The sequence below is a fragment of the Lupinus angustifolius genome, chromosome LG14, assembly GCF_001865875.1.
Source record: "Lupinus angustifolius cultivar Tanjil chromosome LG14, LupAngTanjil_v1.0, whole genome shotgun sequence".
Lineage (NCBI taxonomy): Eukaryota > Viridiplantae > Streptophyta > Magnoliopsida > Fabales > Fabaceae > Lupinus > Lupinus angustifolius.
The window spans coordinates 14993130-15009445 of record NC_032022.1 but is presented as its reverse complement, the minus strand read 5'-3'; the positions used below and the strand labels follow the sequence as shown (position 1 = coordinate 15009445).

Below are 16316 nucleotides of genomic sequence, written 5' to 3'. Positions count from 1 at the left end.
GACCATAGAGAGTAGATACCAAACCATTGGCAGCAGAGTTTCCATGAATTACGCTACTTGACATGGGAATATAAATTATTTGGAAGAGACATACTAAATTCAATGTCAAATTCCTCAATTGTCATTATCCAAATACATAGCTGGCCCATGACTTTTTAATAGCATAAATGTAAAATATACTTTGGAAACCATCAAGTCGTTTGTCTTTTAGTGGCGTAAAACATCACTAAATCCTTATCAAAAAGTTAAGGGTTCAATTTTTGGGAATGACATTTATTGAGATGAACAATTACATCCTCTCGAAAGAATATAAATGGAAGAAATTAGAGAAGGAGGTGAGGGACCACCGAAGTGGAGGACAATTGGGCGTGAACTCCGAACATTTTTCCCTGAAAGTGGACCTTAAAAGGGATAAATGGACGTCACATAAGTAAAGGTTCTTCCATATTATTGGAGCATTCATTGCTCAACTATAATTAAAACACACACAAAATAAAAAAATTAACTATAACACATGCTAATTTATAATCATATGTGTTTCTCTAATAAAAAATACATCTTTGTTAACCATAATTTCAAAGAAAACAAACCAAAAAGTGTAAAGTTTTTTCTCTCTCTTGAAAGTGATATATTTGATAGATTAAGAAATAATATTTTAAATTTTCAAATGAAAGCTTTATCTTAGATTCATGGCTAGCATCCTAAGTATAGCCATTATATTAGATTATCTATTTAAAATCATTAGAGCATGTTTTGTGTTAGAGATTTGACTAAACTAACTAAACAGGTCCGAGATGTATCAAAATTTAATTATTTGAATGAATATTTGTTTTCAAAACCCACTAATTTATTAGATATATTTAGGTTGTTAGTTTTGCCAATCCCATTTATCAATAATCAATAAAGCCCTAAAATATGTTATTGAATTAAAATCAAATAGAAAATTATTTGGATAAATCACAAATAATGACATTATAAAGTTAATATTGTATTACTCTAAGATGGTTCCTACAATTTCCCCTAGTATTGAAGAAACATTGCTCATTGATTAAGGCAGCGGTTGCAAGTGAAGTCAAAATTAAGGATGGTCCCCACTCTCCACTTGGTTCTACACTAGGTCCCCCCTAGTGGTCCTACCTAGTATCCACATCGAGTCACATACCATAATAAAGATTCGATATCCAAAAGATTAATCTCATATCTTAAACCAATCAAATTTTATTAAGTATTATAAAAAATTATTTTATATTTTTATGATTTTTTCTAATTAGTGATATTACAGTTTTTAATTGGAGTGAAACACAAAAAATGATTAGTTACGAGTCTAAAGCTAATTCCAAGTTTATTATTGATATTTTATCATTATTCACTCTTAAATAAAAGTATTTACTCTACTCTAAAATTACACATTAGCTTCAAGTTGTGAATTTTGCTTATATGTTATTGATCCAAATTTTTGCAATCTTTTCATTTTGTAGATTGCCATTTACCTATATAATAGAGCAATTCACCATCTAGTTTAGTAATTAAATTATGATAATAACTTTTAATTATAAGTAGGACAAAGGTATTAAAAAAACAAACCATATCGGATATGAATGTAATTTTTCGGATTGGATTAGTTCAACATAATTAAAATAAATTAATTTACAGGTAAGTTTCCATATGATCGAATGATTTTTCTTCTCAATATCAATCCAAACCATAGAACATAATTATGAACAAGTAATTGATTCAGGTTGTAAATATTATATTTCTCTTAAATTAGAATAGGACATAACCCAATTTTTTGAAGTTAATTAAAACACGTTTTTACAGTTTATTATCCATTTACACATTTTTTTAAAGTTGAAGTTAGTGATAAGACATTTTTAAAGAGTGTTTTCTTAAGTTAATTACAAGACACTAAAACACATTTTTGAAGTTAATTAGAAGACATTTTCAAAGTTATTCATAAATATCAGTCACTTTATAATATTTAAGTGCCACTAAATAATTTATATCAAATGTAATGATTAATAATTACGCTCTATATTTATTATTACAATACATATCCTAATAAAATTTACACTTCCTTATTTTAATAAATCTGTAGATATAACTATTTTTACATATTTGTCTTGTTATGTATAAATTAGTTATAAGTCTTTTACAAACAGGGATGACCGGATACTTTTCCCTTCATCACATATAATAATTAGAGTAATTTATTTTGATTTATCATCTCTCTAATTAATTAGATAAGAATATACTTGAAAAAACAAGCATTAATGTTACATTTATTTCTTAAGAAATAGTAAATCTAAAAAGATCTTATATGCTTAAAAAACATTTAAAAATGAATGGTAGTAGTGTTAAATTTGTGATTTTCAAGATGAAATTACATCTTTTACAATCTTAAATTAAACAGTTTAGAGTTCAAGTTTCTAAAAATGAACTTTCTTCAATATTTGCCAGTGAATATTTTATCATTATTCTCATCTTATCATTTTCAATTCTAAATTAGTGTTCTTATAAAGATTGTTTTTATATATATAAAGGCATGTATGATAAACTAATGACTAATTATACAATTCAAAATAGATATGAGGATGTAATTAAACTTGGCCTACATTATTTTACAATAGTATGTCGGTGTACGTGTAAGTTTTATTAGTTAGATTTATATAATTTTATACATGAACAGCTATTTATGACAAATAATCCGTTAAAAGATTGATCTAAATGATTTTGTAGTCATCTAAAGTTTAAATCATCAACCATGATTCTCCTCAAACTAAAAATATTTAAGATATCATCTACTAATTCATATGTATTGATAATTTATATGTATCATAGTAAGCACTCACTAAGCTATAGTGTGTAACTTGACCCGTTGTGAGTGCTTTCTTCAATTTGGTTTGTTGGGTGGTGCAACTCTTGGATTGTCATAAAAGGACATGAGAATAGAGATGATAACATGCATAAGTAATAGTTATGACTTTATCCAAACTCGTGGGTACACGCAGATATAATATGTATTTATGGGTATCTATTATATACTCTAAAAATTGAAGAAAAAAACTTTTTAGAAGAGTTATTTTTTTTGGATATTTTTGCATTTCAAATACTTGTTAGTTGAAAATGAAAATAAAAATAACATCGTTTTAACATAATATGCAATGTGAATCACACAAAATTCAAGAGTCATTCCTAAATGAAGATTGAAGGTATTGGGTTAGGAACTTAGGATGATGATGATGGGGTCTAGTGTTAGGAAGTTGAAAGTTGGTAGCGGGCTAGGAGGAATTGTAGAATGATTAAAGAGAAAAAGTTTAGATCAAAGTTAATAATGATTAGAATTTTTCATATCTATTTTAATCTTTGATATAGATTTTAAGAAAATCAATAATGAAAAATAAATGAATATTGATGCACTTTATCACTTCCATGTAACCTATCTTTGGAAGGAGAGAAGTAGAATAAGGCAGTTAGAAATTGAAAATTTCTCCTTAACATTAAGAGAAAAATACATAGAAAAAAAAAATAAAAGATACATGCATGTGTGACATGGACACATTTGTATAGGTAGATATGCAAGTGCAATACAAGCACATTTGTATAGATGTAGGACGTGTAACATAAGCACTAACTAACTTGGGTGTAAGGTGAGACACAAACACATTGATGGAGATGCATGTGTGTGACACTGATGCAAAATATGTATGAAAGATATACTCCTTAAGATGAAGTATATATGATAATCCTCTTAAACTATGATTATATTTACTTATGGAAGAAGACGATAGAAGTTTGGAGAAGAGCACAACATGATATGCTACCTAGTAAAATAGAGGGTTCATAGCTAAGTTGTTTGGCATGAGCTCCGTGTAACATCATAAAAATGCTCAAAGATTAAAATGGAGCAAACTCTCATATGGTGAAAGTCACATGGAGGCGTTGATTAAAAAGAGTTAGACATTAAACAAGGTAAATTTCCTAAGAAACATAATATTCTAAAAGGCGATATATTATTTTTATGCAAATTTCCCGAGGAGTATAATATATGCGAATGTGGAAATTGTTGTGAAAATAATTCATATTCATTAGAACACGACCAAGTCGTGCATGGACACAACCATGTTCTCAAATTTTGTCAAGTCACAAAGTTCTAGTGATGAACACACAAAGGTCATGGTGCAACCACAACTTGAGTTGACCCATGACTGAGAGGAAATAGTGATACATGTCAAGACTGTAAGTCTAAGTCACCTTACATGTATTGTAATTGGTTTATTGGCTTTTAATATTATGTATTGAGTTTAAGTATAAGACTATTTGTTAATCTTAGCATATAATAATATATTAGTAATCGCATAATACTCCTTAGGAAATATACACAAATAACTTAATATTGTTAACAAATCAAGTTTCACTTTCTCCCACATCTTCTATTTGATAGTTTGTTACCAACACTACATAACAATGGCTTGTTCAATGAGACATAGTAGATTCAAGAGAAGTAGTTAAGAAAATATTATTTAATATTTTTAAGTATAAAGCCACATTATGAATTTATAACTGAAAAAAATCATAGAACTATTACCTATATAAAAGGTGTAACCATTAGTTTCAGTATAATTGTACCACCCTGTGTTCCCTCCCTTTTTCCTCTTCCCTTATGCTCTCTCTCTCTCTTTCTCAATGAACTAATAGAAGTAGCTTAATTTATTTTGTCTTGTTTTATATGGCGTACAACAACCATAATCACCACCTCTCTCAAAACCTCCCACTTCACCATTTCACAGACCAACAACAACAACAACCTTCAACCTCAAACCTCACCACTAAAACTGTCTCTCATCCTAACCAACCCCTCCAAACAGCACCTACTTGGCTCAACAACGCGCTTCTTCGGACTCAATACAACAACAACAACAACAACAACAACAACAACGTTAACAACAACAACAACAACGTTAACAACAACGTTAACAACAACTCTGATTTTCTGAACCTTCACACTACCCCTCCTTCAGACTCTTCTACCCAATGGCTCTCCCGCTCAATCCTCCACCGCAACCACAGCGAAGTCATCAACGACGTCACTGTCGGAGAATCCATCATCGCCGGAGCCGGGAAGGAGAGCGAGGCGGTGGAGGAAGGTGGCGGAGGAGAGGGATTGGTGAACTGGGAAAATGGAAAGTACAAGGCGGAGATTCTAGCTCACCCGCTGTATGAACAGCTTCTGTCGGCACATGTGTCGTGTTTGAGAATCGCTACGCCGGTTGATCAATTGCCAAGGATCGATGCTCAGCTTGGTCAGTCACAGAATATTGTTGCTAAGTATTCCACTTTTGGACATATGCTTGGTCATGATAACAAGGAACTTGATCAGTTCTTGGTATTCTTTTCTTTCCTTTTTATTTTTTCCCTGTAAATTTTGTTGTTAATTCTTTGCTAAATTAAAATTGGAGTAGTAAAGGTAGTAGTGGTGTGATTTGCATCGCCTAAACTTTTGTACTCGAGTTTTATCTAGCCACCCCTCGAGGAGGCGACTAGAGGAAATAATTGTGACCACGATATTACGGTTTTAACTAGTAATAGTCACCATACCCATGTGACTATATGTGCCACAATTGTTAGTTCGTAACTATGACTGTAACCACAAATTAAAATTATGGACAAAAGAAGAGTGTGTCTGATATTTTTAGTTTCTGTATGTGGACGGAATGTGCAAGACGCAGTTCTTTTCACTAATAGTGAAAATATGTCTGAAGTAAAATGATGGTTATGATGTAAAATTTAAAGAATACAAACACAGGTAGCAAATAGTTCGAGTTTGAGGTCATGTTTTATGCTGAATTAGTGAATTTGACATTTGCAGAGGTTGTCTATTTAGTTATTGATTTTTATGATATCTTCAACTTCTTCTTCTAATTTCTTGCATTAGTAAACTATTTTTGGTCAAATTTTTTTATGGTTTGTCTCGTGCTAGAGAATTTTGATAGTTTCCTTACCTGATTGATGCTGCAGTCACACTATGTTCTGTTGCTCTGTTCCTTCAAAGAACAACTCCAACAACATGTTCGGGTCCATGCAATGGAAGCAGTCATGGCTTGTTGGGAGATCGAGCAATCCTTACAAAGTTTAACAGGTGCAATAATTGTCTTCTTCTTCTGATTGTTACATCTTAACATGAAAATAAATTTTAGTTGAATGATAAAAAATGAAAATAACATGTTCCAATGTTATTTTCTAACATTATGTGTTCCTCATTTATGTTCCTGCTATCATGGAACCAACCTGTAATTTACTCACCCAAACATAATATATTGGTTATTAGAAGCAATTTCCAGAAAACTGCAAGGGTCTTTTTGGTGTCTCCTTTTAAATTAAGCTAAAAGTTAAGGCGACTTTATATGAATTTTTTTATCAGATTATCTCTATATTTGCACTGCCAAATAAAAGCTATAGACTCTAAAATATGTTATCATAGGTATAGTCTGAGATGCTGTACGACTATGCTTATGGCTCCATATAGGCCATAGGGTTTCAGATTGGGAACTTGGGACAAAGTTGTTGCTACCAATTAATTCATATTCAGAGTACTCAAGTTTTTGAAATCAGGTGCAGTGATTTGTAACTTGTGACCACAGATGTGTATATTTTCTGACAATGTCAAATTTCAGTCAACAATTGAAAGTTTAATGGAAGAATAAATCATATCCATTGATGGTTAATAGACTAGGATGAATATGGACACAAAAACCTTTTTTCTCTTCTTCATATAAAGGTTGGGTTAGGGAAACTTCAAGTGTTGGTGAAATTCATTAAAAATTGAAATATATGGACGTAAATAGTGAGTAAATTATCAAAACCACACATTTCCTCAGGTACAATGATGTCATTTTCTGTGGATAAACAAAGTACTAAAGGCTTTATTTATAGTCCATTGCCCATTTGTCCATGTTTTTAGCATGTTATTCCAAGTTGTTGTGTATTTGAACATAGACATAAACCTTTTGGTTAGAATAGCTAACTTATTGTGCACATCATTTACAGGAGTTTCACCCGGGGAAGGTACAGGAGCAACAATGTCCGACGACGAAGATAACCAAGTCGATAGTGATGCTGATCTGTTTGATGGTGGTTTGGATGGCCATGATAACATGGGATTTGGCCCTCTTATTCCAACAGAGAATGAGAGGTCCCTCATGGAACGTGTAAGACATGAATTAAAGCATGAATTGAAACAGGTAAGGGACTAATGCTGATAGCTTTCGAAGTCTCCCTTGGCCGAGTCTCTTCATTTTAAGTCTCTTCCCACATGATCAACCTCTCAAGTTCTTTTCATTATGTAGGGTTATAAGGAGAAAATTGTTGACATAAGAGAGGAAATTTTACGCAAAAGACGAGCGGGGAAACTTCCTGGTGACACTACCTCAGTCCTTAAAGCTTGGTGGCAATCACATTCCAAGTGGCCTTACCCTACCGTAAGAACATGAAATTTGCTTGACTAAATTTTTGGAAAACACCTTTTCAAGATTCAACATATAATAAATTTTTGGAAAACACCTTTTCAAGATTCAACATATAATATTATAATCTACAAATCGAGTTTTGCTAAACACTACTTCTTTCCTAAACAAACATGCCCTTCTATACATTGGTCCTACAATTGAAAATACAGGACAATAGTTTTAGACATTGGTAGTCTCAGATTAAACTTGTGCACTTAGACCACATGTTAGCGCAATAGTAAGTTCGGTATGCACTGTCCAGAGATTCTAAGTTGAAGCTACCCATGAGATTTTTACAAGTGACCTGAAATTTAACATTGCTGTATCTATTCACTCAACAATATTTCTGCTCATCTTAATCAATGTTATGCTTTTCAGGAGGAAGATAAAGCAAGGTTGGTGCAGGAAACGGGTTTGCAACTGAAGCAGATTAATAATTGGTTCATAAATCAGAGAAAGAGGAACTGGCATAGCAATCCTTCACCTTCTACTGTCTTGAAGAACAAGCGCAAAAGGTATTGATATCAAAAGAATTCCTTTTATTTCAATTCAAATTTGTATGACCTTTTCACCAATCTTAATTTATAAAAGAAGTAATGCAGGTGATAGCAGTGCTGATCATTACATTTAAATGGAGAACTCAAGCACCATTTATTACTTATTTCTTCAAGGGGTTCAAGAGAAAGCAATGATAACAAAATCACATTTTGCTTTTGCTCAAGCTACAGGGTTAATACAAATGAGGACCTAATATTGATACATGTGTTGTGTTACCTATACTTGAAGGCCTACAGTACCTTTGATGCAACAAAATTAGGCAGTTAAAATAGGAATCATATACTGAAACCAAATTGGTAAACTCCATGGAAGTATGATTTTTATTCACATTTTAATGCTTGATATATATGTGTGTGTGATAGGGTTCGGGGCTTATAGTAATGATCTGTGAATTTTTCCTTCTGTCATACTAATTTTGTTTTTGTCCCTAAATATGGTATTCTGTTGTAGAAATTATATATAGTAAGGTTGAGTATGGTTTCTGTAACCATTTTCTATTTTCATTTGATTTTCTTAGATATTGAAATTGTGTTTGTTTCAAGATTCATCTTCATTCCTTGCATTTCTTGAAATCATGGTTAAGGTATTCAACCCGAAACAGGTACCAACAAAGCGTTAGTCTCGCTGGATTCCCAAGTTCGAGTATTCGATTATTAGGAGTGGCATTTTGTTGGGAGGGGCAATCATGACTCCTGTATGGGTTAGTTCTTTAACCAAAAAAATTAGAAGATATCATTAGTAGTATCAAAAAAACAAAAAAACCTGAACAAGTCATATGGGGAAAAACTCTTCAAACATTGATAACATTGTTTCAAATTTAATGATGAAAATTATATTGGAAGCATGTTTTTTTAAATTCTATTTTCTGATTTAACTGAAAATGAAAATCAGAGAATGACATATCCTATGTTGTTACTTTGTAGTCTTTAATGTCGGTTGTCTTGTTGGCATGACATGCTGCACCTTCAAGTGATTGTATAGTCATATTCATGAAATTGAAAACCTTACTAAGGATACTCTAACTTTGCAAAAGGTCTCTTTTTCATATGAGTCTTGATAGATTGATTGCATCTGAATCGTTTAACCCATCAACTTCAAACCATACTTGCCTCCTGTCCATTCTATCTTAATACACCTATCCCTACCTTCAAAAAATACTAATATAATAACTATAGAGCTGATATTAATGTTAGTGACAAAGATCACCTGTTGCATTTTTCTGTCTCATTCGAGTAAAAAAAATCGATTAAAAAGAAAATTTCTAAAAATATAAAATAATATTTTTATATTATTCGGAGAAAGTTTATTAGTTAAGGATACGGGGATGAAGAACGGTGTCTCACTCCACATCTTAAGTCAATTAGAGTGCTTCTTTTATCGGAACGCGATCCTCTGTCCCTTGAAATTCCTGTCCATCTGACTCAATTCAATCACTCTTTGCCAACAAATAAAAATAACATTTTATTTTAATTTTATTTTATAAAAATAAAATATTAAAGACATGTGTTTAAACATGAATGGTGTGGGACAGGATTCGGGACACCATTTTGGGACAGGTGATTCCCATCCCATTTTATCACTTTTTGCTTTTAAATTTTTTATATTTTATTCAGGTATTAATATATGAATGGTTTGATACAGAAAATATGACACCGTTTGAAATAGGTGATCCTCATTTGAGATATGAAGACATACTTATTTTATAGCAGTAAATATAACTTTTCCTAGAACAAATAGCTAAGTGATCAAACCTGAACAAAAGTATCACCTATGTATGTTATAGAAGATGGTATTAATGCCAGTAAACATACGATTTAGCCATAATAGACATACGTATGTATAAAGATACATTATAATGTGTACTAGTTTCTTTACTCCTAAATTGCAAAACTCAAAATTCAGATTAGTCTTTATCACGTATTATAAAATAAATTAAAAAAAGCTAATTTGACCTTTTATTTGATATTTCTAAAGGGTTATTAGAGTTTTTCAACTTTTGAAATACAAAAATAGTTATTTAGTCTTTTCTAATTGCTTTTCATAGACAAGGTTTTGTCTGGTTTAAGTCTTCCTCCTATATTTTTTGTCTAATAGTCTTACTTTGATGATATTCTTCATCTCTATCCAATGTTTCATTTAGATATTTAGTGTCTAAATATATTTATACATCTTTGCCTGGTTATAAAGAAGATGAAAAGGAGATAAGCACTGCAACATGTCTTTGTTGGGAATTTTCATTTACATGATATTTAAGTTTATTTATATTATATTTATGTATTGTGTTCCCCTACTATACCATTTCTAAAATATTTTGCATTTTACACTATTATGATTTAGGAGCATTGCTCTATGTGTTGCCACCACTTGATGAAAAGAGTGTTGTGAAAATATAGTATCTATGTAACCAAAAAAATATAGTATCTATCAATTAAAAAGAAATAAAATTACAAAAATGCAAAAAACATGTCTTTCATCTTCAGAGCCAAAACTCAAAGGTCAAAGGCGTAGCAAACTAACTTTGGAACTTATTGCCTGGATTACAAAACAAGTTTAATTTAAGTAGAAATTGAGAAGTAAATATTTACATCTAAAAAGTATAAATTAATAGTATAATCTATTTATATTCCAATTTGAACTTTAAGTTTTAATTTAAAATGCATATATTAACTTTTCCAGTAAAAGATATTATTCTAGGTTAAATATTAAAAGTCTCATTTCTAATACAGTCTAATATTTGTGCATTAATAATGTAATGATATAAATAAGTAACCACACATCTAGGAATAACAATAGATCTAGATAGGTTTGAGTAGTATATTATCGAGACCATTATCGACCTTATCCATTCTGCAATTTTGTGACCTGGACCCTCATAGGTATTCAGTGTAGGTCTTTGGGTATCAAATAGATATGCTTATACATAGAAATTTAAAAAATATTTAAAAATTTGCAAACAACTTATATATTTGGAACATATTTTCTATAATCATGTGTGCTGTTTTAAACAATCAAAAGAATAAGAAAATAATAATAATTACAAGATATAATTAAAGTATGAATACATGACTTTAAGTTGTCACTTAAATATATATTTTTTACTAGAAAACATAATTTAAAGTGAGACAATAAAGTATATTAAACATCCAAGATCCCTCCATCAATATAATATTAATCACACTTATGAATTAACAAACTTATATATATAGGAATTATGAATCTCGATCATCAAAAGTTTGAATACCTCATTATCTAGACTCATTCTAGTTGAATAGTGAGTTTCAAAATCTTCACTCTCACTCTACAAATCTACAAATATGAACACAGGTCTAACCCATTATAAATATTATCGACGGATACTTGCGAGTTTGGATATTTATTATGACTTTAACATGCATACATCTCCAAAAGAGACTTATTACGGAAGGGTGAGAGAAAAAGTTGTTGTTACAAAGAAAGTATTAGCAAATGTAGTATGTTGTTTGCCTAATGGAAAAACAAAAATTAAAAAACAGAGAATACTATATATAATGTCCTTTTCTTTATTAAGTCATTGATATTTTATTATTTTTGGCCATCAAACCATTTATATCATTTTTTAGAGACAAATCATCAATATTTTTGTGGGAGTAAAGAATTGTGATATTAATATAGTGGGTATCCATGATGCTTACTTGTGTTCATATTGCCACTTATTTATGGCTATTTATATGGACAATTAGTATCCATGAGTAACCAATATATTTTCATTTTAATTATATATTAATATATTTTGACAGTTTAGCTCAATTTCTATATGAACCAATAATGAAAAAGATTGTACAATCTTAAAGTAATTTAAAACTTATAATATATATAAAAATATTTATTAAAAAAATGAAATTTATGAATAGGAAATATTATGAGTTGTTGGTACTAGTTGCCAATATATTTTCATCTAGAATCATATTTGATACATTTATATTTAAGACAAAATAGGAGTCAAACTTAGATATCTTTCTCGTTTAAAATAAACGATTGGCTTTATAATCTCTTAAAATAAAAGAATCAAATCTATAGGTATAATCGGAAACTATAATCAAGAATTGATCAAAAATGTAAAATATAATGTACGGTATTTGCATTCGGTTTGGAGCAATTTTTAGGTATACAAAAAAATCATTTGATTCAAACACATATTTAACTTGGAGTATGATTTTATTTGTTTACGTTAAGACATTCAATCCAAATATTATATGATGTTTGGACTAGTTTTTTATAAAAGATTGATACTCTAAATATACACTTCAAAAATCATAAACATAAACATAACTAAAATATTAAGATTAATAAATTTTAAAGTGACAAGTTTACATGATAACCAAAAATGTTTACACGCATTCATATTAATATTGTCACAAAACCCTTATACATTATAAAGACATTATGTGTTCATACCACCATATTAATTTAAACAAACAATTATAGTATAAATTTAAATTACTAAATCAAAGACTATCACATGATTAGGAAAAACATTACATTCATAAAAAGATACTCTCATTAAAGAAAGAATCAGTTGAATATATTGACATTTGAGATTGATTTATTTCTTAATTGTGATTGTATTGTATATCAAAAGAAAGCAAATAGAACAACTTAACTATATTTATCAAAAGAAATATAATTTCTATAGTCTAAATTTTTTACACACGTGTGAGAATATATTACCTAACGAACACATATTTTTTAGTCATATCAAATAAACGTTACTGAATCTATCATATAACTAATTGATTGTTGAATTTATATACTAGGTTGCTAAAAACATATTGAATTGAAGTGTTAAACACTTACATACATTTTATTTGTCCATATTCCTAATAAGCTGAATTAATGCAGTCCAATTTAGATATGTCTAATTCTTAGAATTGGATCCATAAATTGATCTAGATGGAACAATTTTTTAAAAGTAAATAAAAAAGTTCAAATTATATTTAGTTTTTTGCAATTCTAATTTATTTTAAAACTAATTTCATTTTTATTTTTAGATAAGTTTATATTTTAATACTTCTAATCAACCCCATTGTTGTAAAATTGTAAATTTAAACCTAAAGTTGAAAAGGGAAAATCATTCAGATGAAGCAACCGGCCCTAAGCTAGCAAGGAAGGTTTGAATGCAAGTGTTGTTATTTCCGAAAAATATCATAGTCAATATAAGCAGAGAAGGGCAAGTAAATAATAAGTGAGCAAAGAAGTGGCAATTTCGTACATTCACACTTCTCGGTTACCCAAAAACGGGAGATGGAGGTATATCTCCTTTCCCATTATTAACATATGAAAGAAAATATAATTAAATTAAAATTTTAATTATTAAATATTTTTCTAATTAATTATATATATATCTATACTATTAATAAAGGGAAAATACAAAATAACCATCCATCGTGGTGTAATTTGTGTTTTCTTATTTTGCCTTCAATATCTTTTTGTTTCTACCAAAAAAATCATATAATATTATTTTCTTATTTTATCCTTATTATCTTCTTATTTTAAAAGTGTATTTAAAAAATTGAATACTAGACCAATTGAATAAATTCAACCGTAAATTTAGCGCAAAAAATTATATTTGAATTTATAAAATACAAACTATACATTACAAACTATGCATGTCAACACGCTAGATGCGCTCCCTTAAAAAAAAATCTCACCTTAATAATGCTTTACTTTCAACACAACACACAATCAACCCTAACTCAACCATGGTTAAGAAATATCCTAACCCAAATTTTCTCAAAGTCAACAATGCCCCTTTCTTTGGACTTAATCACCCTTCACCCTTTTCCCTTTGAGCTATTTAACCAGCCTCCGAGACTCACTAGGTTTGCCAAACCAACCCCCCAAAGGACCCTCCTTTGGGGTCCCTCTACCCTTCAAAAATTACAATGTCTTCGTCCTCTTCTTCTTCTTCAAGAACAAAAAATCGTCACGTTCTTCGTTCACTCTCACCTTCACATAGCAGATTCTGCTCTTACACTACTTCAAAAACCGCTTTCTCTTCACCCTCTTCAGCTTTTGCTTCTTCCACAAATTCTAGCTTCTCTTCACAATCCTCTACTTTTTTTAACCATTCACATCACACTCATCACCGTTCCGCTTCACCAACTCGTCTCAATTTCTATAACTCCGTTTCTCTTTCATCCGGTTTCCGGTTTTCTATCGATTCCCGGTCTATTTCCCCGAACCGGCCCATACCGAACCAGATCGTAGCGAAAAGTAACCGCTCCATTCAGAAGAAAACAACATGCATGTGTTCTCCTACTACGCATCCAGGTTCGTTCCGATGTAGCTTGCATAAGAACAGTAACAATGGTCAAGCAGATCCTTATCCTTCGAATCGTTTGAGTCTCAATATGCGAAGATCTGCGATGAAGAATTCGCTTGTGAGGATTGGAGGAGTTGAAGGAGAATGGGTTAAGAGAGCTCTCACTGCTTTGATTCGTCCTTCTTCGCATCAACAAAGGAGGAGAACTGCGTTTGAACCTAGACCGAGTCGTCTCTCTGTTATGTCGAAGGCTTAAGGTGTTTGATTAAATGTTTCTTTTAACAGGTTTTGTTATTCGTTTAACCGCTTGTTGTGGTGGTGATCTGGCGCCGGAGACGGAGTCCGGCGGAGGAGTTAGATTGTGATTCTATGGCGAGTTTTGATGGAAGAAATTTACACCGGAAACTATGGTAGATTTCCGGTATAGATCTATATAAGTTTGGATTCACAGAATTGTTTTGTATATAAACTACTTTTGATATGTGAGCTGAGTTTTTGGACTGTTCTTTTTTTTCCTCTCATTTCTGCACAAAAATATATATTCTAAAATCGTATCGACATAATTAAATCCATATATAAAAGGATAATAACTTTGGTTAAATCAAATATAATCTGCCAAATTAAAAATTGAAAAAATGAGACCTAAAACATGATGTTCGTGTGAATTGATGACATTGATGAATTAAGTGAACCGTTCCAGTTATCTCTGCAGCGGTTTTCTCATTCCGTTATTCTAGTTTTCCGTTTGGGGCCGTTCCGTTAACTGTGACGCCGTGGGTTCCCCGTTACGTTCGTTCTGTTGCGTTGCGTTTGGTGTCAGGTATTTTTTTATTTATTTATAAACTGTGTTATATATATAATATTATTTTATTTTTATTTTTCCGTATTTAATTTGTTTAGTTGCAGGTTGTTGTAACAAAAATGTTGATTCTTATTGCAGGTTGGTTGTGCGTGCTGTTGGACTTTGTCCCATTTGTGGATTTCATTTAAGAAGTTGACATTTAAAAACTTAAGAAAGAGAGGTATTATTGACATTCGTGGATACACACATGACAAAAAAAAAAAAAAAACTAATTTATTTCGAAATATATTATTATCATTTTTACTCCCAAAATTGAAACTTTAACATTTTAAGTATTTTTAGAGATTTAATGAATCATCAACGTCTTTTTAGTGAATGAAAACATTCTTTATTTGAATTTTGAAGAATTCAAGGACAAACATAGGAAAGGAATTGGTGTATGAATAAGGTTTGACAATAAGAAAATTCTAAATATAAATGGAAACTTGGATTTTATTTTTAAAAAAATAAGGAAATAATGGAAACTTGTCATTTCCAGCTGGTCATATGCTGTTATATATGTATGATTCATGACTAATTTATGACCTATTGGAGAATTAAAAGGAATTATAACCATAAAAGCAGAATTATGAGACTTTTTAAAAGTAATACTAGTATTCTATTTGGTAAAAGTTAATTTGAAATAATTTGTTTCTGGTTAACATATATGAAAGAGAAATTTTCTGTTGTTATCACATTTTGAAAAGTATTTCACTTTGCCTATTTTAAGAGTTAGTGGACTTGATTTTCTAATATATATATTTTGACATTTTTAACTCTTTGCCTTGGACTAAGGTTAAGAAAATCCAAGAAATAATACTTTTACGTTTTATATATTTTGTTTATTAATGCTAATTTACATTGATTAAGAAATTATTAGAGTATTATATATTACTGATTTATTTCTTAAAAAGAGGAATAAAGGGTAGAATTAATTAATAAAACATGATAAATCAATCTATTAAATGATGATATATATCAATGTATTATCTATTACTCATATTTAATTATTATTGATTTAGTGTAATAATTTTGTATAAATATTTACAAAGATGGTGTATAAATATTACATTTATATTTTAATTAGCTTAATCCTCCATTAGAAACTTAACTA

General features: G+C 30.2%; 2 protein-coding genes across 7 annotated transcripts; both read left to right on the top strand.

Moving 5' to 3' along the window:
- Positions 4704-8557, top strand: LOC109326736 (homeobox protein knotted-1-like 3). Of its 5 annotated transcripts, none has more exons than XM_019559515.1 (7): positions 4704-4927; positions 4961-5383; positions 6016-6136; positions 7045-7238; positions 7344-7475; positions 7881-8017; positions 8094-8547. In XM_019559515.1, exons 1-7 carry the CDS (start codon positions 4727-4729, stop codon positions 8131-8133), a joined length of 1248 nt encoding a protein of 415 aa, XP_019415060.1. In that variant the 5' UTR covers positions 4704-4726; the 3' UTR covers positions 8134-8547. The 5 variants fall into 5 exon arrangements, with proteins under 5 accessions (XP_019415060.1, XP_019415062.1, XP_019415061.1 ...); XM_019559517.1 differs by having other exon boundaries at positions 4704-4932; positions 4972-5383; XM_019559516.1 differs by having other exon boundaries at positions 4727-5383; positions 8105-8557.
- Positions 13906-14870, top strand: LOC109326781 (putative protein TPRXL). Of its 2 annotated transcripts, XM_019559585.1 has the most exons (2): positions 13906-14104; positions 14150-14870. In XM_019559585.1, exons 1-2 carry the CDS (start codon positions 13982-13984, stop codon positions 14615-14617), a joined length of 591 nt encoding a protein of 196 aa, XP_019415130.1. In that variant the 5' UTR covers positions 13906-13981; the 3' UTR covers positions 14618-14870. The 2 variants fall into 2 exon arrangements, with proteins under 2 accessions (XP_019415130.1, XP_019415129.1); XM_019559584.1 differs by having other exon boundaries at positions 13906-14870.